Source organism: Centroberyx affinis, unplaced genomic scaffold (assembly GCF_046629955.1).
Source record: "Centroberyx affinis isolate AG114_WGS23_722 - 3 ecotype Tasmania unplaced genomic scaffold, CSIRO-AGI_Caff_v1 ptg000653l_1, whole genome shotgun sequence".
NCBI lineage: Eukaryota > Metazoa > Chordata > Actinopteri > Beryciformes > Berycidae > Centroberyx > Centroberyx affinis.
The window spans coordinates 132,501-158,140 of NW_027279279.1; the positions used below are offsets into that span (position 1 = coordinate 132,501).

The 25,640-nt window shown below is 45.0% G+C and overlaps 1 protein-coding gene across 3 annotated transcripts in view; it reads left to right on the plus strand.

Annotated features, from left to right (window-relative positions):
• The window catches only part of rassf7a (Ras association domain family member 7a), a 31,163-nt gene extending 5,723 nt beyond the window's left edge, over positions 1–25,440 (plus strand). Inside the window, exons 1-7 of one of the 3 annotated variants that reach the window (XM_071519054.1) lie at positions 2,087–2,494; positions 4,259–4,300; positions 18,595–18,796; positions 19,644–20,584; positions 22,874–23,048; positions 23,149–23,256; positions 24,982–25,440. In XM_071519054.1, coding sequence (XP_071375155.1) covers positions 18,694–18,796; positions 19,644–20,584; positions 22,874–23,048; positions 23,149–23,256; positions 24,982–25,013 — 1,359 coding nt within the window. In that variant the 5' untranslated portion in view covers positions 2,087–2,494; positions 4,259–4,300; positions 18,595–18,693 and the 3' untranslated portion in view covers positions 25,014–25,440. Of the gene's footprint in view, positions 1–2,086; positions 2,495–4,258; positions 4,301–18,594; positions 18,797–19,643; positions 20,585–22,873; positions 23,049–23,148; positions 23,257–24,981 lie in introns of those variants that run through there. The other 2 variants (XM_071519053.1, XM_071519055.1) reach the window with 2 other exon arrangements.
• Positions 25,441–25,640: the final 200 nt, after the last annotated feature.

Here is a 25,640-nt window from a genome sequence, read left to right on the forward strand (position 1 = left end):
GGCTAAAAGCTAGGGGTGGACATTTTTCAGTGCGCTCTTTTGTTTGCGTGATTTAATTCATCAAATTAATGCAATTAATCCAAGAAATCTATTTTTGGAGCATCTGCTTTATACAGTGCGCACACTGATTATTAGGCGCTGTAACAGCGTGTCCTCATTAGCCTGCTGGGAACACAGTCTGAAGTCACATGAATGCAGAATGAACGCAAGGCCTAATCAGCGGTCTGCTGCTACCAAATTGTGGCATGTGGCTCTCAGTTCCATAACCACAATGGTCTTACATAGCAAATGGTAAGTTATTCTTTCAACACTTTTTTGTTGTACAATAATGTGGTTGAAAATTAAGAGACGAGCGTGAATTTTGAAACTGGCATTAGGTTTTGACATTGGCGGTTCCTGCATTACTTCTGGCTGGTCATTCTACATCATTACCCCAGAATCAGAATCTACCCACCACGTTTTTCTGAGAATTTATTTTATAACTGCTTTTCATTCAATGTGCTTGGCTCGCACAAGATAAATAATTGGACGAATGGAGGGAACAGTCATACCTTGTCTGAAATCCTGAGAAATTAATTAGCCATGGACCAAATCGTGAAATGGTCAGAAAGAGGATTAAAATTAGTGCAAGGAAAAGGATTGACAGAAGTTAATTAACAATCCATTAAATTGTTCTACATTAATCTTACAAAAAACAAACATATCAGTGTGTATTTTGATAACTTGATTAATCATGCCCATCCCTACCAAAGCTGTGTCATAGTTTGTTTATTCATGAAGGGGTTCATTTTGCACACAGTGCTGCCGGTCTGGAGGATGCACAGTAAGCTTGCAGTAAGAGCTGACAACAGCAGACCCAGCGCTTAGGCTATTACTGTATGCTTACTCCTTTGATTTCCTTATTCATCATGCACAAATAGGTTGGCCTGTAGCCTTAATCTGCCCACCATTTTTTACTCCGTGTAAGGATGGTTTTGGTGTTTTCAGGATGGCCATGAGGGACAATACAGTCTAACTTACACTTCTATTTAGATTCAACAGGTCTGCTTGGTATCAGGCCAAGTCTCAGTGGCCAGTCTTTAGTTTCAGGGGGGGGAGGGGGAGGGATGGCAAGGGGGAAGAAAAATAGGCAAAAAATGGGTCGGATTTGAGATAGAGGGAGATATGCAGATAGAGGAAAGAGGGAGAGGTGTTATAGAAAACAGGCCTCGCTCATGCTGAGGGGCTCCCACACACTCTGCCTGTCCCATTGGTCACGCAGGTCTTGGTTGTGTGTGTGTGTGTGTCAGGGGGATTGTGTGTGTGTGTCTGTGTGTGTGTGTGTGTGTGTGTGGGGGGGGGGGGGGGGGGAGTGCTGAGATAGGAACAGTTTAGGACTGTTGAGTAGCTTACAAAGTGTCCTCTACTATGCCTATTCCATTATATTTCTATAATGGAATAGGCTTTTGTTGTGATAGTGTTTGTACATTTGTTGTTCTCTGGGCCGGAATGGTCAGATTTAGGTTGCTCTGTTCTCTCATTTTCCCACAGGGCGTTGTCCTACTCAAACACACATACAGACACTCCTATTGCACCTGGTCCACCGGACTATGACCTCATTTCAGGAAAAGGAAGAGAAAATCACCTGAGAGACTAATTTGTATAATCAGCTGTTCATGTGACTGGAGGCCAGAGGGTAGAAGTCTACAGCCTCAGGTTACATGTCACACACGCACACACACACACACACACACACACACACACACACACACACATATAAATACATACAAAAACATACACAAACATGGAGACTCAAGTGTATTCTGCTCTTGTCTTTGTGTTTTCCTACAAATAACCCCTTGTGTTATCGGAGGATATAGTAAATAAGAAAGAGAAAAACTGGGAGAGACGATACAGAGACGGAGAAAGACGACAGCACTCTTTCACTCCAACTACCTGGAAAAGAGGAGGTACCTGCTCTGTCCGTAGAGTGTGGCAGGGCGGGGTTAAAGAGAGGGAGAAGGAGAGTGAGAGAGAGAGAGAGAGAGAGAGAGAGAGAGATGGGAGTGACTAGGAGGGTGTGTTTCTGTGTGGGTGAGAGAGATTGAGAGGAGGAGGAGGGGTAGAGTGAGAGAGAGAGAAAAAACTCGTGCAGTCTCTCAGATCTTGGCTGTGGTGAGGACACCCAGGAGAGGTGCATTCCTGAGGCAGCCAGCGAACAAGCGAGGAAAAGGGAGGAAGACAGAACGAAAGAGAGAGGGAGAGCGGAGGAGCGGCAGCGACAGCCCTTTAATCTCCTGTGACCACGTCTGCCTCTGACCTCCGCTGGACTCACACACACTCCTCACACACTCACTCGCTTCCTCGCACACCAGCCGCACAACCTGCTCCGCTGCTCTGTCAAAAGGAAAAAGGATTTCCCTGAGTGAGGCAGAGAGACAGACAGAAAAAAACAACACATAAAAAGGTAAAGGGAGGAAAGGCGCCGAAGAGAAGGAAAAGATCCCCTCACCCGGTGAGTGACAGGGTTTCTCTCAGAGAATGTGTGTGTGTGTCCTTGCCTGTTTGAATATCATTTTAAGGAAGTTTCTCTACAGTCAGCTGTTCAGTCTGTAGCTTTGCTGTATGTTCCCAGCATGCATGTTTAGATAACAATTATGGTAGACTATGGAGTGTGTGTGTGTGTGTTGAGTCTTTGGACAACTGTGCTGTGTCTTTAAATGTACCTGTTGACTTTAGACCTGGCGCCCAATATTCCTGTATGACATAATAGGACTTAAACCTGTTTGGGTGAAACTTCACTCGTCGCACTTGCGTGTGTTTACTTCTTTATGTGTTTTACTTTTTTGTCGGGAATACTCTCAGGGTATGAGTTTTGAGAGCAGGCCTCTGTGTGTGTGCACGTTTTTGTGCGTAAACACCTACTGTGTTAGAATAAGACAAGAGCAAGCTATCTCTTACACAGGCCTCCCACGTCACACACACACAGCTCCCTTTACCGGTGTAGGATTAAAGATTAATTCACAGAGGGCACGGGCAGAGTTCAGCTCAACTCGCCGTTTAACTGTTAACGTGCCGCAAATCTCAAATGCCAACATGGTGCAAATCTAATGCGCCAAACCACTCGAAGCCTATTTAAACATTGACTGATCGTTATGCATGGCTAGCATCCCAGTTTGCATTTCTCAGCATGCTGTGTGTCAGATAGGGGGACTAGAAGCTCATTAGCAGGCTGTATTTGTTAGCCAGTCAGAGCCATCGATTAGAAACCCCCCCACCCCCCTCCGAGAGGTGATTTCTACTTCCTGGTTGACCGTGGGAGTAAACAGCCATACCTCATGTGTTATCTCTGTGTTTCTCACAGTGAAGTTGGTTCCTCAGAGATAATGTCAGCATAATAGATGGTTGTGGGAGAGGGAACATGGAGCAACATGGATATTTTGGAGTCTAGCATTTATCATTGCTTTAACTAGGCTCCAGTTTATTTATTTATTTATTTATTTATTTGAGTATTAATTACCCTGTTTAACTAAGCTCTGACTAACTCCTTTTCAGCTGTGTGTACATGCACTGTGTACCCTTCTTTAAATTTGTTAGTCCCAATTTCACCGTGTATACACCCTGCCAGCACCTGGAGAGCCTAAAGTCCATGTATTCTCTACAACCAGAGAAAAGTTGAGCACAGGGTCAGTGCAGAACAATGTTGACATGAAGTGTTGCTAAATGTCTCTCCTATGTTTGTGACACTATGGATTCTACACCTAGAAATCAACTAGCTTAAATTGGCCATCAGACAACACTGTAGTGATGGGGTTGCTAGCAGTCTGAATGAACAGTGAAACTTTTACTTTCTTCACAGCCTTATTGTTTAGTTAGCACCTCACTTTCACTCTCTCTGTCTGTCTGTCTCTCTCTCTCTGTCTCTCTCTCTCACTGCCTAGATATTTCTCATTTTCTAACACATGAATGAGGCTGTTTAGCATGGAGAGAGCGGAGTGTCCTCTGAGAGTCGGCATGTCTTGTTCTCTGCAATGTTATTTTTACTGCTCTTTCACTGCTCGAATACACACATGGACTCCCCTCCTCTTCTAGAACGCCGGTCTGTCTGTCTCTCTGTCTGTCTGTGTCTCTGTCAGTATGTCTGTCATTCAGCTCGGATAGCAGTGAAGGCTAGTCCATCCATGCACAGCCAGACATCTCTTGGGATTCATGACGTGAATTTTCAAAGTCATTCATCCTCATGCTGTGAAGTGACTTAATTTCTTGCCTTCCTTATCAGGAGCGTTTCCTCCACCTCCTGCAGATGCACTCAGGGCCAGAGGTAATTGGAAAGGCTATGTCTGTCTACGTATGTCTGTCTGAGGAAATATGTTTGCATGTTTTTGGGTTGTGATTATTTTTGGGAAGGTGGTTTGAACCAATTTCTCTCTCTCTCTCTCTCTCTCTCTCTCTCTCTCTCTCTCTCTCTCTCTCTTTCTCACTCTCACATTGTCGCTCTGTCTTGCTCTCTCTTGCTCTCTCTTGCTCTCTCTTGCTCTCTGTCTTGTTCCCTCCGTACGTCCTTCTCTGCCTGTGCAATGTGACGGAAGGTAGTGCTGTGCTGTGCTCATGTCGGATCCATTAGGGATGAAAGCACACTGCAGTGATAAAAGATTGATCCAGTCCTCCTCGCCGCACATGCACATCCCTCACACCCTGCTCTCTCATCCTCCTTCACACCCCTATTTCCAATCCAAAGTCAACCCAGTTCTCAATTTATCAAATCATCTGTACTCCTCTAAATAAATCATCTTCTCTGAGTTTACGATGGCAAACTTTCTTTTTCCCACACGATAAGATAAAGGGGAACATTGAGCCTGTGTTATATTGGATATCCAGCACAGTGTTGTACAATGTTGCAAGTTCTCAATGATCCAAAGAAAATGCCATCGTCTTTATGAAGTTTTCTGGGCAATACCGTTTTGTCTTTTGGACAGTACTTTGAGAGTGCCTCCCTCACTCCCCAGGTGTTTTTGGTGTGCCAGGTGGGATGATATGTAGTTGGCTAGCAGAACCAGAAAGAGACTGGCATCCAGCCCAGCCTTCACTTCACCTGTTGTGTCAGTGGAGTCAAACACAAACAGAACAGGCCTGTAGTTTTGTCAGCTGAGAGGTTATAATTACCGAGAGGAAGTGGGGGATTTGGAGAAGGAATTTCACTGGGGTTCTGCTTTTAGATCTGAAGAAGAACACTTTTAATAGCACCAGAGAACACCTTTTTCTGGTGTAAAAATTTTTTTTTTTTAAACTTCTGGACCCACCAGAAACACACCTGTAAATATTTTGGGCCCCAACTCATAGTTTAAGAAACATGTCCCCTAAGGGAAAGGTTTGTTGCCAGCTGCATGGTACTTGTTTTTCTTAAGTCCACTTGTTTAGGACTTGTTATGGAGAAGTTTAGAAAAGGTCTGGTTTAGGTCATTGAGCAGCATGCAGTTTCCTTGGCCTAAGTCCCTCTTCACTCCTCCAACACTTCCAGGTCAGAGGTTAGATTAAATCCCCTACTGTCAGAATGTCTTTATACAGCTTAGTCCACCTAAGGATATGTTCCCAAGTGAATCCAACTGACAGTAAAGCTTACCTGAGTGAATGTTGTCATGTCATGTCAGGTTGAACATCCCTTAGTGTTCTTGAGTGTCTGCTCTGTCACGTCACCAAACCCATAGCTTCACCTTTTCCATGCTGCCAGAAGTGTTTAGAATTGGTGGCAGCATTGTCTTGGCCATAGACCATTGACTGTAAAAAATACGGTGTGAAAGTGTGTGTGTGTCTCTCCATCTGTTCATGGCTCTCAATGCTTCTGTGTATAGTGATTGTAGCAAGGTAAACATCTCTGCCAATCCCCCCGGGAGGGTCATGTGACTGTGTGTGTGTGTGTGTGTGTGTGTGTGTGTGTTTCTGCGCGACAGTGGGTATGTGTGCGCAACGGGTAGCTCCCTGTGTTCAGCCAGCCATGCTGTGTTGACTCTCTGCACACACAGCTCTCTGGGTAGTAAATAACGTAGTCCCTTGGCCAAGGGTCCAGGACGGGGCTGGGAGGGGGGTCAAGACGCCAGTGAGGGGGGAGAAGATGTCTGCCTCAGGGGTTAGGAGTCCTAAATCAACAGACGGGAGAGAAGAGAGGCAGGTGCTTTTGACAGACTCTTCCTTCACGCTGAGAGGCTCAGAGTTAGACCTGTCATTGACTATAGATTTGTATGATCAAGCACATTGGGGGCAGAACAGCCAAATGTTGCTCGTAGCTGGAGGCTACTGCTACACAAACGCACATGTATGAACACAAACACACATGTGCAGCACACATGCATGGAGAAACACAGATTCAGTCAGACACACAGGCACACTCCGGTCATTCTCTTTGGTTGCTCGGTAATAATAACTTTAATTGTATAGCACTTACCAAAGCAGAAGTTGCAAAGTGCTTCACAAAGAGGTAAAACCATCAAGTAGATTCTGTGTTTACACTGAACACAGAAAACACTCGTTCCTGCTGAGAAGCACAGTCTTTCACAGGTGAAGCCCTATCACTTAATGTGTGTGTGTGTATGTGTGCAACTCTTGGGTATGTGAGTGTATAGACAAGACCAGCATGCCTCCCACGGCCCATGACAAAGAGACCAAAGCGGACACTTTTTCCCATCCGTAGAGATGAGTAGATAAGCCGTGTCCTCAGTGTCATGTTACCGTCTTCTATGTGGTTCAAGGTGCGATGTTTAACTCAAGCCTGTTCACACCAACATCAACAACCTTGTACAGAGAGCTAGTGCCTGACTGATGTCATGCTCTTCCAAAAAGCCTCAATCGTCATCTCTGCCGCTCTATTCACACTGCAGCTATCCCGACCATAGAAATTGTTGGGACAGTTTCGTTTTGACATATCTCACGTGTTTGTGTCTGTCTGTCTGCCTGCCTGCTGTTGAAAATTCCCCACCCTACTCCCTCTTTTCACAAACACTCGTCTTTGTGCCATCTTATGCAGCCTCCCCCTCATCGCTCCATCCCCCTCCTCGCTCTTTGTCGTTCCCAGGGGGTAGCCGACTTATCTCTCATGTGAACTCAACAGCAGCAGCCTTGTCAGTATTAAACTGTGTGTGTGTGTGCATGTGCGTGATGTGCGTGTGCATGTGTATGTACGTACCCATGATGAAAGCACTGTGGTGATCTTGAGTTAGAGGGGTGAAAGGCAGAGTTCTGGTGATGAGGGGCCACCCTAGACAGATATACAACCCTGTTCCCAAAGGTGCTTCTGGGATACAGGGAATAACACCGTAAATCTACGCCCTGCTTCTCCTACCTTTTCCTTACTCATCCAGACTGTCCATGTATCAACCCCATGATCGAGCCATGATCGTTACTCCACCTCAGCGACAGGGAGATGACAGGGAGAGAGAGTTGTATGTGACACCACCCGATCAAACTATAAATCAGGCCTATTGAGTGGCCCATCCCATGTATTGAGATGCACCGGCAACACAAACAGATACCACACTTCATTTATACTATTACTCTAATGCATGTAATTTAAAATGTTATCTGTAAGGTTCTCACTGCACCACCATTTACATGTCTTTATCCTCATCCCAACACATGAACCCTGTGCCTTGTGTATGATAATTCCTTCCATCCCTCCCTTAACCAGTCTGTCAGCACTGGTTCAGCCTCTCGGTTCCAAGGCACTAATAATGTATGTGATTTATAATGTATGTGATTTATGTATGTGAGTGGCGTTCATTTAGATGGAAACAATAAGGCCTCACTTAACAGGTGAGCAGAGGAATTTAAAATGGTGGGATGTGTGTACGTTTACAATACAAAGACTTTATTATTAGCTAAACTCACCACATTGTTTCACAATGTACATTCCACTGTGCTTGTAACCCCCCACACTCACAAGCAGAGCACACACACACACACACACACACACACACACACTGACACTGTCAAGTACAGACCTCACCTCAACATACACTGCATTTTTGTTGAATGAATCTCCCTTATCGCAACAAAAAGATAAAATCTGTTTGTACCAGGGTTTTACATGGTCCTGCAATAAGTTACTTGAAGGTCTACACACACACACTCACACACACACACACACACACACACACATACACATACTCCATGGCTGTGTTTTCCTGTGTCCCTCTCTCCAAGGGCCAGGTATGTTGCAACAGCCATTCACTCCCTAGGTAAATATTAAGAGGGTGTGAGATGAGAACTTTTGCATAGCAGACTGACCTTTGCCATGGAGCAACATGTTAATCTGTGTAGCCTGTGGCTTCTACTGAAACTCCCTGGCAGTTGTTCAAAGAAAGTCACTGTCAGGAACGCTGTCTTTCAGTTTCAAAGTTGTGACTAATTGAAACCAGCGGTGAACGGACCATGTTAGCTGTGATACTTGGGAACTTTCGTAGCTTTCATGACCTGAGATTGACGGCTTGGGAGGGAACGGGGTGGAATGCTGCGCTCTCATCTGTGAAAACATCCATTCTGCCGACAGGTCCATGTTTTTCTATTGGAGTCATATATTTTTACTGTTAGCTAATCTGTCCAGCCCTGCTGAAATATGCGCACCTGCTCGGTCCTGGATTGATAAATGCCTTACCGAAGACTCAACTTATGTTTTTGGGACATCACTCTGATGATATGACAAACTGAGCTGTGTTTAGATGCTGTGGGAGTGAGGCTTTGAGCCTTCTTATATGCCCTTTTCTTGGAAGTAATACTTTTATTTTTATTTTTTTCTAGGGCATGCTAAAGGCAATATTGTCTTCACCTGGGATGAGGATTGGCTTATGTAAATTGTATCATGGATTGCATTAAATCAATTAGTATAATGAAAAAACAACATTGGTCATAATTGTTGACAAAATAGTCTTCCTTAATCGTCTCCAAATTTTCCTCATTTCCAGTGCTAAGAGGAATTCAGCACTTTGAATTAGGATGACTAGCCTATTTAATGTTTCTTGTGTTGTGGATAGGAAACTTAACTTGATTTCTGCACTGAGCAACTGCAAATTGCTCTTTTCACTTCTCAATTGGATATAATTACTCTAACCTTCTTCTACTTAGATAACATACATTTAGGCTTCTAGAAAATTGTTTTGCGTGGTTTTGGGTCTAATTAGGGGTGCTGCTGAGTATAATTGGAAGCCTTTTTTTGACTGTGCTTCAAGAACATAAGACTGCAAAAAAAAAGGAAAACAAAAAACAGGAGTGAATAATTGATATGAGCAGACATGGAAGAGAGCTTTAAATTACTAATGAGCTTAGCTTCAAACCTGTGGCACTGGAGGCCGCGACATTCCTGACTCCTCTCACTGACACACACACACGAATTGAGAGTGAAGCACCCACACATGCGTCAAAAAAGAAAGTGAACTATGAATAGCCTGTCTTGTGAAATTTAAGGCTACCAATTTCCAGTCATGTTCTTTGTAAATTGCATCCTTGAAATAAGTGGGTTCAGTTTTACAGCGCGTTGCTTTAGCCTCAAACGTAGCATCACCATTCGGCTTGAGTCAGTCTGTCTGCCATCTTTCCTTCAGCCCCCTAACACATTTTAATTTTGTCTATGTGTCTGTATGTATGTGAGCATTTGTGGGCATGTAGTGTGTGTATGTGTGTGTGTTTCTTTGTGCGTGTGTGAGTTGAGCTGGGAACAGAGTGATGTCCTCCTTCCCTAGCGGGCATTGCTGAGTCAGGTGGGGAGTATATAATTACACATGGGTGCCCATCAGCAGTCTGAGAGCCTTCTTCCCTGGCTCCACCAACAATACAAACTCCTGTGCTCGCCCGGGCTCAACGAGCAGGCGGCCAAAGCACTCATCTGGTGCCGAGCTCTCTGTGGACTCGGAGGCCAGCTCGCTCTGCCCGGGCTTCTAGAGGCTATGAGCAATCCCGCATTATCATTCTCACCATTAGCTGGCGGCTGTGTGGGAGAATCCATGAGTCAGCGCAAACAAATTCCTCTCCTGTAATGTACTCGCCTCCGCTCAATTTCCAGGGTTGAAGCGAACAAGTGAGTGAGTAGGAGCAATCCAGGTATGAGCAAGCCTTTCATTTTGCCAGATGTATGAGGTAGTTGTGCTTTTAAGTGGTCAGCGCTGTGTAAACTATTGTGGCCAGACGCTCTGTGGACTTTCTCATATTTACTCGCGCTCTCTCAATGAAATTCAAAAGTGTACAAGACTTGCCTTCTGTTGCCAAAGTACACATAACAACAAAGCCCACACTACCAGTCAAAAGTTTGGACACACCTGATTGAATGTACTATGTTTTTCATTATCTTAAAGCCATTTTGATCTAACGGCGTATGCTTAAATGCTTGAAATTTGTTTCTCAGACAAATATAAATAGTGAAGTTGATGCCTATGTATGAATTTCTTTCCAAAGCCTTTGCCTTTCCATCAAGGCAAAGGTTGGCTACTTTAAAGAATGTAAAATAGTAAAAGGTAGTTTTGATTTGTTTAACACTTTTGTTTGGTCACTGCATAATCTCAATTATTGTTATTTAATAGTTTTGATGTCTTCTATATTATTCTTGAATGTGGTAAAATAGTAAAAATAAAAAAGTGATGTATCCAGACTTTAGACTTATAGTGTACATTCTCAAATCTTTCTAAAATTACATTTTTGAAAAGTTGAAATTCAACAACAACACTTGCTCCCCCCTCTACCCCCTTCCAACTCTCCCCCTCCCTCCCTCTGGCAGTTCAGGCCAGGTTGCCATCTCTCTGAGTGAGTGCTGCTGGTGATTCATGATGACTGGGATTTCACACTAAGTGCTGTTTTACACAGTGTGTCTCCAGTGGTACTGACAGCCACAGGTGATGAACAGACTCTTTGTCTCTATGGCTGTGATGAGGCATACTTTAGATGTTTGGTCAACTGGAGTAACTCACCTTAACCACACTCAAACCCTGGTCAATCATCAATCACTCAGGCCCGGATATATGTGTTAACAATTACATGTCTTCACTTGATATCTTGTCATTAAGTTCCGTGGCTGTACATGAAGTCGATCATTTATAGTCTAGCCTTGTTTTTAGAACACATTAACTGAGCAGTTTTCAAATACTCTTTTGCTATATCATTTACATTGTATCATTTTATCATTTCTAGTCATATTTGCCTTTTTAGCCTTTTTTTTAACCAAAGGTTAAAAGGTGACTCAGCACATGTGTTTTTTGGCTGTTTGTGCGCTTCACACTCAGTTACACAGTTACATAGTTCATCTACAACAGTTACAGACATTCACAATGGGGGCTTCCCAGTACAACCACAGTCTTCTACTGGTGGCCACTGAGCAGCTCCAGTGGGACTAATGCGTTGGTCATTTACAGTACCTCCCACAGATTTGTCCAGTTGTTGTGGGATTTGAACCAGCAACCTTCCAGTCACAAGCCCACTTTTCTAACTTCTAGGTTACCGCTGGCCATATTTGCCCTTGACTTGGAGACACAGGTGCCCCCTGTATTAATGAACTACTGATCCACTCTCATAGAGATTTCACACTTGAACAAGCCAATCATTATAATGGAGAGTACGCTGAAGGCTGTGGTGAAGGATCCCTCTCTGCAAGTACGTCGACTAAAGCTTATTAGTGCTGTTTCTGATTCCTCTGCGTTCAGTCATTAGCATCTCAATGGAGGAGAGACAGGCGGACGGGGGATATTTTCAGAGAGTTGGTCGGTCACATGCGTTTGGAGTTTGTTCAGAGAAATATTTGCCAAATTAATGTGCTGTGAAAAAATGCATTATTCATCAGGTGTGTTGAAGCTCCAGTGAAGCTCCGTTCGCTGGGAACCAGGCAACCGTTCAGTCTAATTAGCAAGCAGTGTGTCTAGAGAGCCTGCTGCAGCCTGGCCCTCCTCTGTGGGGGAGAAGAAACGCCAAACAAACACACAGTCACTCACATACAAAAACACAAATTTTTACACACACATATACACTAACACCTGCAAACAAATTAAATGGTATCTTAACGCAGCAAACAAACAAACACACACAACAAGAGCCCAGTTGGCTTTTCAACAGGAGAGCTGGCTGTGCACGTACCGCAAAGTGAACAGACTGCTGTTTGATGTTTTGTTAAGACCTCCCAGACTTAACTAAACCATCCAGCTGTGACTCTATTGTTTTTCCAACTTTTTACTGGGTTGTCACATACCATAAAGGCAAATTAGCTCCAGTCTGAGAGGTGTCTCTGTGTTGGAAACTTATCTAGGAATCAAAGTCCGTTATGCAGCCCCTTAGAAGTCCACAGTTGTGAGATCTAGTTTCCACGTGCCTGATGGACCACGCCCTGCTCCCTGACCGCAGCCGCTGTAGCCCTGCTGGTAATGACTTCTGCATGGGAGCTACTGGTGGCTCCAGGCGCGTTTAGTGGGCTTCTTTGACTTTTTATGCCAGATCTGGATCAAGATCTTTCTGTCAGAGATACAGTACTTGGCCATTAAAGACATAAGGCTAGGCTAGTCTTGTCAGCGTTATGATCCAAAGCGTCTCCCCAAATATCTATATGCCCGAGGACTGAGTTGGATCTGGTTCGTGCAGACGTTATCACAGGCATTAGTACAGTGCAATCCTCGAAGCACAGATTTCTTCTAGAACTCAGTCAGATGATAATAATTAGAAATATAAACTTTATTTTTTATAACACTTTTCAATACAAATGTTACAAAGAGTGACAATACTGCATGAACAAGGCAAAATGTCAAAGTGCAAAATACAAGTGAATTAATAAAATCAAGGTAGACAAAAAAATAAAACAAGGAAATGAAATAGAAAAATACACAGCACAGGTGCAAGAAAACAATAGATATAAAAGTGTCAATTATAAAAAAAAAAAAGGCTTGTTCATGCTGAAAAGGCTTCAATCAAGATTTAAAAGATAGAACTGATTTTGCTAGCCTGGTCTCCTCAGGGAGGGCATTGAAAAGCCCCGGGGCTCTGACTGCAAAAGATGATGATGATGATGATGATGATGATGTGACGCAGTTGGTTGCTTCCCCCATCACCTGGATACTTCTGTCCAATTTTAACCTGTCATATAGGCTAGAGCCGTAAACCAGAGTGGAGCTGTGGTATTTCATTTAATGCTGAAGGCCATTTCACACCAGTGTGAAGTGAGAATGCTGTTTGAAAATGTAAAAGCTGTACAGTTGAAACTGGACTCGACTGCAAATTTTGTTGCAATAGCGATGGTTTCCAGGTATAGTGTGTGTGTGTGTGTGTGTGTGTCACAACACTTTTGTAGCCAGTGTACAGGCAAGTACTTTCAAATGATACTGCTGTGAAGTTTTAAAAAATGTCCTTGGTGTGTAATGATTTAAAATCTGTCTGTGCATGAAAAAGTGACTGAAAATACCCATGTGATTCATCACAAGATTTCCACAGAGAGCCAGTTCTAATTGCTGTAGAAAAAGGATAATTTCATACCATTATAAATAATTAGTGCACTGTTCTTAACTATGGGCATGTTGTGGACTTTTCCTGGGTATTTTTGGTCTCATCTGTGTTTCTGCACGCAAACTCTTACTTAACTATGCTCACTGGAGAGACCGAAAACATCGGGAGAGGAATGCAAAACAGGAGGTGAGGGGGGGGACAAAAGAAAGTATCTGCTTTCACTTCTATTACTTTTATCAGTCGTAACACGTGGACGGGGCAGAATGGCAGTAAAACTGTTGGCATGGCACGGCAGACAGCCCAACGATGCCAGAGGCCACAAAAGAGACGACACAGTCTGTGGAGTGTGGGACCGTAACAACAATAGTGTCTCTGCAGTACAGATGGGGCCGGGCTGCTTGGTGCCAGCGTGTTACTGCCTCTTTCAGTCTTTGTCTGTCTCTGCCAACCTGGAGCAGAGTGGCACAGAGGGCGCAGCTTCGCCCGGCACCGGGGCACTGTCCATTGTGCCCTAACAGCAATGCCTGGCCTGTTATCTCTGTGCACTGTACTTTAACCAGCCTGGGCCTGGGTCTTATTCTCTGTTTTGATACTGATAGGGATTCTCAGAGATTGTTTGTCAAGGACAGCGTGTTTGTCTGCAGTCGCTCTGTCTGCGTGTCTCTTTAGTGTGTGTGCGTGTGTGTGTGTGTGTGTGTGTGTGTGTATCTGTCCGTTGCAACTGTGTTTCAGATCTGAAGCTGTGTACGATGTACATTCTGCCCTTTATTGCTCTCATTGTTCCTTGTGCTTCTTTGAGTACAGAGATAGCACAGCAATAACTCTGAACTGGCTCTCGTAAAGATAGGACTAAATGACATATCTTCCTACACACACACACACTTACATGCTCTTACACGCATGCATAACCAAGCCCTGACCATTGCACAACCGTGACACGATCTTCTGTACACACACACACCAATCAAAAACACAGGGCGCGTATTCTCCATGTAGCCTCGGGGGTCAGGTGCTGAGAAGCAACATTAATAATTTTTTCTGATGGCCTTTATTCTCTGGTATGTTTCTCAATACTGGAAATGACTCACAAATCAGCCATTCAATCCTTTGCAAAGGAAATTAAGGTTTAAGGGTGTGTCCGACCATCTGCGTGTGTGTGTGTATGTGTGTGTACGCTTTTGTGCATGTGTGGTTTGGTGTCTTGGTGTCTGTTTTTGCATGTTTGTGCGTCCTTGTGTGTCATGAAAAACAGAAGTAGCAAGAGAGTGGGCGTGTCCCGTATAGAAACTTTTTTTTACAAAATCCAGTGAGATTCTTGTTTTTTTTGTTTTGAGCCAGATAACGTGTTTTGTTTTAAATGGTGAAAAACATAAAAAAAACCTATTAAAAAATATTGCCCTATCCACAGATGTTCAAACTTGTGAGGCCTGATGTGCCATGTGAACAGCTGTAGCGCAGCATATGGAAGCCTCTCCGTGCGCGGCTCGTCCAAAAGGCCCATCGATTCACAGCCTGACACTGTTGCTCACGCAGAGTGGCACACGGGCGAGCCGCATCATGCCCCCGCATGTCTGCGGGGCCGTGATGCTAACCGCTTCTGCCTTTAGTCGAATTCACCGGAGAGCCGGGGAGGCTGTTATTGAAGAAAGACAGACAGAGGCAGAGACAGGGTGATGAAAGACACAGAGCGGGCAAGCTGGATGGGCGAGCGATGATGAGAGGGAAGAGAGGGAAGGGCGCATGGCTCTAATCACTGCTCTTTTCTCCACCACTCTTCCTCCCTCTTTATCTATCTGTCTGTCTGTCGGCATTTGTCTCTCTCCCTCTCCTCCTCCTCCTCCTCTCCCTTTCCTGTTCCCTTGCTGTCTCTCCCCCTTTCATTCACTCTCTCATATTCTCTTTCCGCTCCTCACCAGCTCAGCAGACAAGCCCCTCAAGTGGCTTTTTGTGGACGTGTTTGTGTCTGAAATGGGAGAGAGATTTTTGATTGCTTCAGGTTGTTTTTGATTACCTCCAAACCAGTTTTGCATATTCTGGATTTCTCTCTCTCTCTCTGACATTGAAAAGGCCGCAGCTTTAACTCCGACCTGATTCTGACGAGTCCTGTGTCGTTTGGGTGGGTGGGGTCAGTGTGTAAAAGTGGGAGGTGGGGGTTGGGGTGTGGAGTTTTTTTTTTCTTTTTTTTTTTTTTCTTTTAGATGTCCTGAGGTTTGGAGGTGTGGAGCGTTGTCATGTGGATAAAGTTATGAGTTTTGGATGCCTTTGGTTGCTTGGATTAGAGTGGGCGTGTGTGCTGTGGGGTTGGCTGATTCTGAACATGTGCAAGCAGTCTGCAAAACTGTGTTAGTTGTTTGCTCTTCTACCATACACTCTGCAGTAGGCTCAGATACTGTGCACCCTATCGTTTGCGGACAGTGAATGAGTTGATTGACAGTTTGGGCTCCTGCACTCTGTGTCGGGAGCCTGCGTTGTTGGTATGCTTCATGATTCTGAAACCAGATTTCCTCGAGGCCTCTGAAACAATTTAAAGATCGCCTCTCCATCATCTGTATTACTGTGAGAATTGGCATAGGACTCCGGGGCTGTGCTGCGAGATGAGCTGCGTCAGGCGGATGTCTGGTTCTCGGTGTTGTTGTGCCTGTGACAGTGAGAATAGACAGCAACCTGAGACTCACAGGCCTGTTTGTTTCCTGTTAGTGCAGTTGATCACATTTCACTGGCCAGGATGTATAAGAACCAAGCATCATGGGAGAGTGACAATCTTGGGAGTCTGGGAGGAATGTATGTGCGTGTGTGTGTGTGTTTTCTCTTTTAATTTTGACTATTGATGTATGTAATTCTTGGACAGAAAAAAAGACCTTTAGGCTATATATCTGCCAGAGTGTTTGCATGCAAATTGCATCAAAGCTAATGAGGTAGGTAATTTCCTGCACACGCAAGGAAAGAGACAAAAAAGTCAAAAGTTCAACCTCTGTTCAAGGTTTGTAGACATTTTACCTCACAGGTCATTCTGAAACATCAAGATGAAGGAAGTGGCTTTGGTTAGGAATATGTTTGGTTTTTAATGTGTGTGTGTGTGTGTTTGTGTGTGTGGGGTGTGTGTGTGTGTGTGTGTGTGTGTGTGTATGTCAAGGAACTAGTGCTCGAGCAGCTTGTCTCTAACACTGGCCTGTAAGTTAGCATTCCACTGCAGGAGGCCTGACCGATACTGAAGGGAGGGAAGAGTGAAGGGCTGCTTTTATTTGAAATGTTTTTTTCCTGCTCACCTTTCTGTAAAGGAGAGAGATAAGCCTCACGGTTAAGGTATGTGAGTAAATGATCGTATCTACTCACTCTCTGTGTTTGTAGTGTGTGTGTGTGTGTGTAGTGTGTGTGTGTGTGTGTGCACATCTAGCTGGGGCTAATTATGTATTGCAACACAGTACAGTCTGTGGCCTCTCAAAGAAAAATATTGACAACTCCATAGAAATGTCTAGCGTTTGTGAGTTTGATAAGCACTCCCTTTTCATATCAAGTTTCTCTCCAGATGAAATCACCTTGCTTGAATCGCACAAAGGAATTTCTACCATATGTGATCATCCATCCCTTTTATCGCCCGCTCATTCCCTGTGATCTCGCTCTGCCGGCTCAGTCTCTGTGCTGTGCTGTCATTCCCTCTGTATGCGGTGTCATGTTGAGCTGTTCTGTGTGATGTTGTTGCCACATCAGATGGGCTGTTGCTCCCCAGCAGAGTTTGTGTTTGCCGTCTAAATAGCGAATGAGTAATGGTGGTAGGGGGCGGCCAGGTCAGCGGCAGAGGAGGGGAGAGCAGGGCAGGGTTGGGGCTTTGTTAAGAAAAGCAGGAATTCTTCCGGCTGGCAGATGAAGTCAGTGCATTCCTCCAAAGCAGCTCCCCTATAGGCAGCCAGTGGAGCACAGCCAGGCTCTGAATGAAGGGCAAGATAATGGAGGGGCTCAGTATTAAACACCTCCCATTGAGAACCAGAGAGACGGACAGAAAGAGAACGCCATCTGTCTGACTGTGGGTGAGGAGTTGTCTTTTACCCACCTAGGCTACAAAGTTTTGTTTACTTTGCCAAGTTCCAAAGATGGTCCTCTTACTGCCCGAGGCCTTTTTCTTTTTATGAGCGCTGCGGTATATTATTACCTCGTTTTGAAGCGTAGCCGTAAAAGTACAGACAGAGGGAGCGCTGAACATAATGACATTCATTTAGGTTAAACCAGTAAAAACCTGCTGCACAGACCGGTGCTAGGCTACCTGCTGCTCCATTCTCTGAAGTCTGATGAGACCCAGTTCTGGTCCTGCTAAGAGGGATCAAACTGGATCACACACACACACACACACATACACTCATAAATGAACAGATACATACACGCACATACATGCACACGCGCACACACATGCTCACACACATTCATGCATACATACATACAGACAGACACATACACACACACTCTCACACACACATGCATGTGTTCTGCCTCTCTGTGTTTCTACACACACAAACATCCTCTCCCAAACACAGACACACTTGAGTTGCTCCAGTTTCCCTGTCCGTTCCCCTCGGCAGTAAGCTATCATAACGGCTTTGAAGGAGGGTAGCAGAGCGTTTAATTGGGTTACAGATTGGCATTTATGCTCCCAGGTCCACAAGATACCGCTGGGGCTCTTAACTAACCACTGGGAACTTAACAAAATGCTACACTGCTCTACCCCCTGGGCTGCTGGGCTGGAAATCTACAATTCGGTGACGCTCTCACTCAGCCCAGCACAATTGACGTCAATACTGTTTGGTATAGAAACTGGCACCCTGGATGTTCAGCAGAAGGCGGCTAATAAGAAGGGGTGCTGCGCATGTGACAGCTGCCGATGGGTTGTGTTTAAATTAGCAACACGTTGCGTTATACGCTGGGGTGGGATTACGTCATGATCTACAACTATGCAAACGTTTTGACTTTATTGGTTATGGCTTGGTTTTTGCACCGTGATACATGTGGAATTATTTCCAAACTGTATTTCACTAACTGTATGTTATCCCTGCCAACACACACCTTTGTTTCTTGATCCAGACAAGTACGTTCCGGGGATCTGGGAATCAGGATCTCTTGATTGCATCGACACACATCTCTAACCAGTCTTTTTCTTCTGTCCATCTCTTACAGTCAGTGCCATGCAGTGTTGAGCTGAATCAAGCCAAGCCGAGCTGAGCTGATCTGATCTGAAGACCATCTTACTCCTCACCCTGCCCTGCCCGGTCCCACATGGAGCTGAAAGTGTGGGTGGACGGAGTGGTGCGGGTAGTGTGCGGCCTATCGGAGGAGACTTCCTGCCAGGATGTGGTCATCGCTCTGGCCCAGGCCATTGGTGAGTACCTCAAGCTCACTTCCTGCTCTGAAATCATTGTATCACCATGTTCTGATGGAAGCCTCATTTCACACTGTGCACCTTGTTTGTCTCTGCTTGATGCACAGTTCATCTAAAGGCCTAAAATGAGTATATAGCTGAGCGATGCAATGAGAACTTGATGCAGGCATAACAACATTACCTGTACAAGTCAGAGTTGCAGTAATCTTGTTTTGCGTTCACCTTTTCATTCTCCACTGACCTAAATGAAGTGCTCTACCGGATCGTCTGGTGGTCAGTTTGGAATGAGTCGGCGCTCCATCCCTGTATCCTCAGGCTGTACTCAAGCCATACGCTGCGGCAGCATTGAACAACTCAACTCCAGATTTAGCACTCTCCTCCTTCCATGAGTGAGCTGCCTGCCAAGTCATTAGGGAGGGTTTGTCCTAATTTCAGGGTCCTTGTGGAAACTTCAGTTTATTTGAACATTTTTATATGTGCGAGTCTTATACAGCAGCCTTTTATTCCCATTCTCAGTGGTAAGGAGCGAGAGATATTGGCGTCAACATAATGTGCCTGGTGTCATTTTCTCACTCATCATGACTTGTGTGGAACCGTTGGGAGGAGTCAAACTCACAGCCATAATTAGATTAAAGGAGAAAAAAGCTCTCTCACAAGGAAATTCACAGATATTGGATTTCTGCAATATTATTTTTGAGAAAGACTAGTGGAGTCATGCAGCTTTCTTCTTCTTTCTTTCAAGGTAATATGGTGGTATTTCAGATGAGGTGCTTTGGGTGTGTTGTTTCTGTGTATTGGTTATATTTCTTTGCCCTGACTGTCTCTCTCTCTCTCTCTCTATCCCCAGGTCAGACAGGCCGTTATGTTCTGATCCAGCGTCTTAGGGACACAGAGAGGCAGCTGCTGGCCACAGAGAGGCCTCTGGAGTCTCTGGCTAAGCTAGGCCAACATGGCAGCGAAGTTCAGTTCTTCCTGCGCCGCACTGGCCCTAGCAGCAGTGACGGACCTGGGTCTAAACAAGACAGAACAACCCCTGTCCCCTTGCCCAAGCATCCAGAGCCAGAGCCTTCGAAACGCAACCAGCCCAAGAAGGCCCTCACCTTCAACCTGGGTCCATCCACCTCTCCGAGAAGCAAAGCCAAGCAGTTCAGGAGGTCTCCTCGGGACTCCCCGGAGCAGAGAGCCTCCCCCTCCCCTTCTCCCAGCCCTGTATCCCATCATGTGCCATCCCCCTCGCCCTCACCACCTGCAGGCCCATCCAAAGAGGAGGTCTTCCGGCAGGTTCTTCAACAACAGGAGAGACTGAGGGCCATCGAGGCCCAGCTAGAAGTACTAGAGAGGGAGTCACGTGCCTGGGAGCGTCCCTCCCCATCCCCCTGTCCCTCACCAGTCTCTGATGCTCGCTTCCAGGAAGAGATGGATGCTCTGGAGATAGCGGTGCGGAGGAACCAGGGCGAGCTGGCCCACGAGCAGTTCTGGGAGGAGGAGCTACAAGCGGAGGCAGAGAGGGAGCGAGGAATGAGGAGAAGGCTGGGGGAGCTCCACGCCAAGATGGATGACTGCGGGCGGCGGCTACACGACTTCTCGGTTCGCTCTGCTCAGCTGGAGCAAGAGATACAACGGGAGAGCCAAGCGGACGGGCTCCGAGCTGGGAGAGCCAACGGGCCCGAGGAGTCCCTCGATGCTGTGAAGTCAGAGCTTCAGACCCGGGAGAAGCATGGGACGGAGCTGGAGGAGCAGCTATCTGAGACTGACAAGGCTCTGGGGAAGGCCGAGTCTCTGCTGCAGGTAAGGAGAGAGGTCAGGGTTCTGGAGAAAGGGCTGTAAGTCCACATCAGCCCTTGTGCTGTCACTAGAGAGGTGTAGTACAGACCCTCTTCTACCTATCCTATCCACCGTATCCCTCTCCTACCTGAATACTGCAGCAGACACACACCAGTGCAGAGACACTCAGAAATAATGATAAAAAGGAAACATAATTTACTGTGATGATTTAAGAAATTAATGAATATTTATAAGAACAAGGAACAAGAAATCATTATAACATGAATGCTGTATACTCGGATCCTACCTTGTATGAATATGTTGGAGCAAATTGTTGGAAGCACTGTTTTAAGTCTAGCTGAACTGGTTTGGCAGGTAGGATCTATTCTGTGAGTTCAGAGCACGTGGTTACTCATGGTGTTTATATTACATTGACAGTATCTACATATCCTTGTATCTGTATATGGAAAAATGAGAATAAAGAGGATTGTTTTGTAGGACAATGGCCCCTTTTATTGGATCAACTGGGCCTCAACTTGTTGAGGTTTGTGGTGTCATTGTTCGTTCGTTTACATTTGGTGGTTGTCATATGAATGTTGTTGTGTGCTGTATCCTCAGAATAAAAGCCTAACCCAGTTTGAAGTGAAACTCGAGTTTCCTCATAATCCACATGAAACCTGAGACTCGAGTTATCCACTTTCTGGAGCCGAGGCACAGACTAGTTCCATCCAGAGGAGTGAAGAAAATTATATCCCCCTTTTATTGTGGTCTGGTTGATGGTGTTGTTTCCTATGTTTTGTTGCAAGGAAATAGACCACACCGTGAAAATGTTTGTAGTCAGTGTTACTGAAAGTTTTTATTGTTTTAGTTTTTGCATTTGCCACAGTTTTCATTAGACCATCAGGACTGTAAGACCATTGCATCCCATTCCCATTCCACTGGGGTCCAAGTAATTGCTGTGTGCCATTGGCTACAAAACTGATTAAAACAAATGAAATGAAGCTCCTTTGCGTTTCAGTCAATCATCTTAACAGGAGAGTGTTTGCCTCTGGGAGTGAACTCGGGATGGATTTAGGCCTGGTCTATGAAGCTTAGGACGGGATGTTGTGGAACAGAGGGACTGTGTGTTATGGTCAAGTTGCATGTTAAGTAGGCAATCACTAGAATCTGCTGATACAGAAAGGAGCCTGCAGTTTTCACACATAGTATGTATTATCATGTCCATCATGACGTGGCACTTATCAGTAAGATTTACCACCCAGGCAGTTAGCGCCTGGAACAAATTGCATGCCAAATATGTTTTTTTTTTTAATGACATGTCAACACTGGTAATAGAAGACAGTGTAATAAAGCTCCATTCATTGTTGTTTCATGGCAAGAGGTGTCTGCCTGACACTGTCAGGCGACTGATTCGATGAGTTGAGGCACGTCTGCCAGCAGAGTGTTTAAGTGTTGGTGGTGATGAGCACAGCCTTCCTGTCATTAGGCTAATGGAGGCAGACCTGCAGGTGTGAAATGCCTCAGCAGGCTGCCTCTATCCAGCATCAATTATACACACAGACTCTGGCCGTGGGGACGGGGGGGCTACAGCAGGCCACTGCTGCTCCCTGTACTGTGCAGACACATCGATTAAGCACAAATGGATAGTCGATTAGGGCTGATTGACCGGCTTGTTTGTGTGCATCAAAGTTTAATCTACGGGTGTAAGGGTGATGCCAGTGTCTCGACGGAGCTTCTCTCTGCACTCCACCTTATCAATAATCAGAGCTGATGTATATCTTTCCCTCTGGCATCTGGTTAACAAGACAACTTTGAAATACAACAGACAAATGTGCATTGTTATTGTACCCCCCCATAGCTATGCCGCAGGCTTTTTGGAATGTGATGGAGTCAGGAGGCTACAGATGGTAGTTGCGGGACTTGGATGATTCAGTGTTGCTGAATGGTCTGATGATGACTGATAGGAGATGCTGTCCACCAGCGTCAGTGTTGTAGACTCTGCTGCCCCCTCATGGCCAAAAGAGACTATGAATTTACACAGTAATAAGGGCTAAAGGCAACATAGAGTTGTGCTTAATAAAATACTGCTGTAGGTGTCCTATTATTAGTACTGTCATTATAACCATGCAATTCAGCATTACAGCTGCTGATGTTAATTAAGAGACATATTAGGCTCATGCTATTTTTTACAGGCTACATCCACTTCCATTCACACTGATACAAGGTCTCAAGGTTTAGTGAGTAGGGGTTGACTGAGATGAGCCCACAAACTTACTTTCTGCTCTCGTCTGCTCCCTGCTCTCTTTCTCCCAGGCCAAGCAGGATGAGCTGGAGGAGCTGAATAAGGAGCTGAGGCAGTGTAACCTGCAGCAGTTTATTCAACAGACGGGTGTCCTGCCAACACACACCCACTCACGCACAGACCTTCAGGAGCAACTGGACCAGCTAGAACTGGCACATCTATTGCAGGAGGGATACAGGAACGGAGGTATGCACACAAACGGACAGAGACAAACATGGAAATAAAAGCAGACATACATTGATGCATTGATGATCGACGCCCTAAACCCCTTTTTTCTCCCCTCCAGGCCTCAGTGTTGTTCCGTTGGAGTCACCGCCTCGCCCCACTGCCAAACAGTTCCTGGGACATCCACGCAACCTGCAGAACCCTCTGGTGTCCAGTCTCAACCCTGAGGGTGTGTATGTGTGAGACCCTGCTGCTCCCCAAGCCCATCCCGCCCCGCCCCGCTCCTCTCCTCTCCTGCCCTGCCCGCCCCCCTGGCCCCACAGCCCCTTGCCCTCCCTACTTTCTGTCCCGGCTTGATTGGGTTCATACATTATGGCTACAGCCGCCTGTTCTGGTGTCGGGTAGGAGGAGGCGTCTGCATGGTGGAGGTCCCTTCTTCTTCTCAGCAGCTTCTCCTTGTGCTCCTCCTTTAAAGGCAATCCCCTCGCTGACAGACTGTCTCTCGCACCTAACTCTCTAAGTCTTCTGCTGAATCCTGTCCCTAACTTGCTTTACAGTCGATTTAATCTGCTGTAGATCCACATCCCCTTTTCTACCCTTTATGATTTATAAGCTTTATCTTAATTCTCTGTGTCTACCCGCCCCTGTGTGTCCTCTCCATCCCCCACCCAGCCTCTCTCTCACTGTTTACTTCTGGACTAACAGTAGCTGCTCTGGTTTTACTTTCATGCAGCTGGGAACTCCTTCCTAATTCCCCTCTGTGACACAGAGTGACCTTCCCACCCTCAAGTCAACAACCTTCTATCGTCAGCTGCTTATCACTATAAATAAGCTGTATTACCATGTAACACTTCGCACTGGGGAATGGCTGTAACAGACATTCTGATTGTAGTGGTGTTTTTATACTGTGACATGGAAAGATAAGAGACAAATGTCATTTAAGTTTGCCTTTTATGTATGGATATTATTTATATGTAAGGGAGGTATATCTATACAATGCCTTGTACTTTGGTGACGCTTGACTTCCAAAGAGCAAGAGCCTTTCGCGGAGGGCTCTGCAAAATGTATTGCACTGTCCCATTCTCTTCCTGTGTGAAGCCTTGGTCCTTATTTGACTTCAGAGAAATGTATCTTTCTGTTGTATTTGAAGTTGTGCGGGAGCTTATAGCTTTAGCCAATCTATTTTTGTCAAGCTCTGTATCGTTAGAAGGAATACATTTCAAAAGTAGTGTAAAAGGGCCATGGTTTGTTGAGATGTCTTTATTTTTTTCTTTTCCTCAGTTGGGATGGATGCCCCTGGTTCTTTGCCGTCATCACACCTGACATTTGACCTGTCATAACTTGCATTGTGCCTCGGCATACTGTAGATTTAGGATGAGCTTACTCACCTAAGTCCTAATAATAAACATTATGTGAACTGTTGTCAGTGCTTTGGGCTTCTCTGTTCCCATTATCCATAATTGACGATCCAAACAGCCCTAAAGCAATATTTATTATAGCACTTAGCATTTCATCATATCTTTCTCCATCATGCTGACAGGTCAAAATGATGTGTGTGTTTGAGTGTGCTCTCTCCTTCCTATTTGCTGTGTGGTGTTTCTTTGTGGGATTATACAGCCTCTCCTCAATCTGGAGTCTCCAGACATCTCAGTACTTCTTATAGAGGCATGCTTGAAACAAATACTGTCCCAGAACACTGGTTTTTGATCTGATCTGTGATCGGATTGTCAAATTACTTCAATCACAGCCCACAACCTCACTAGAGGTTAAAGGAAATAATCTAATATCTGGTCTTGTGTCAGTGATCTGGGACAACATCTGTTCCTCATAGGCATGCCTGAATATCTTTATTGACCCAGGTCTCTCCTGCCGTTATCTTAGCTGAAAAAGTGTTTTCTAAACCGAACCAAACAAAGGGATCATCACCCCCCGCTTATTTTTGTGTGTCTTGCAGTCCTGACATCCCGAGAGTCGTCATGGAGATAAAACATGGACCGCAGGGCCAAGGGAAACATGTTCACTGTTCTGTCACCGTCACCTCATATTTAACCCCTTTCTTTGTAACTGTTGTCATTATCCAATCTACCATTATATACATACTGTATATACGTAAGACAAATATATTTACAGCATTTTGCTACTGTAAACACTGCAAAGTATATGTATGAAATGTAAAATAATGTAGGAAACTTTTACTTAGAGCAATTATTACAATGACTGTGTATTTAAATATAATAAAAAAAATATGTGCATTGTGTTTTAGGTAACTTGTTGTGATGTAACTGTCCTTTATAATCACTTCGTTCTCAATACCCTTTTTATGGAACCACATCCTATTATTATCATCTTGGTTGACTGATACATTAAAAGGGAATGGATGTGCAGTGCATCAGGAATTCCCTGTAGTGAATAATTAACATGCCAGTGTACACACTATAAAAATCCCAGTTCTATGAAAACCCCTATGTGAAATGCATTATGAATATATTATAGGCACTGAAAAATGTATGCTCTCCTCATTACTCGTAGTACAGTGAGTCCTATAATGTAGCATGGCCTTTTCTGAGCATTTCAAAGGCAGTATTCACAGGTGGCTGATAGAAAGTGTCCGCA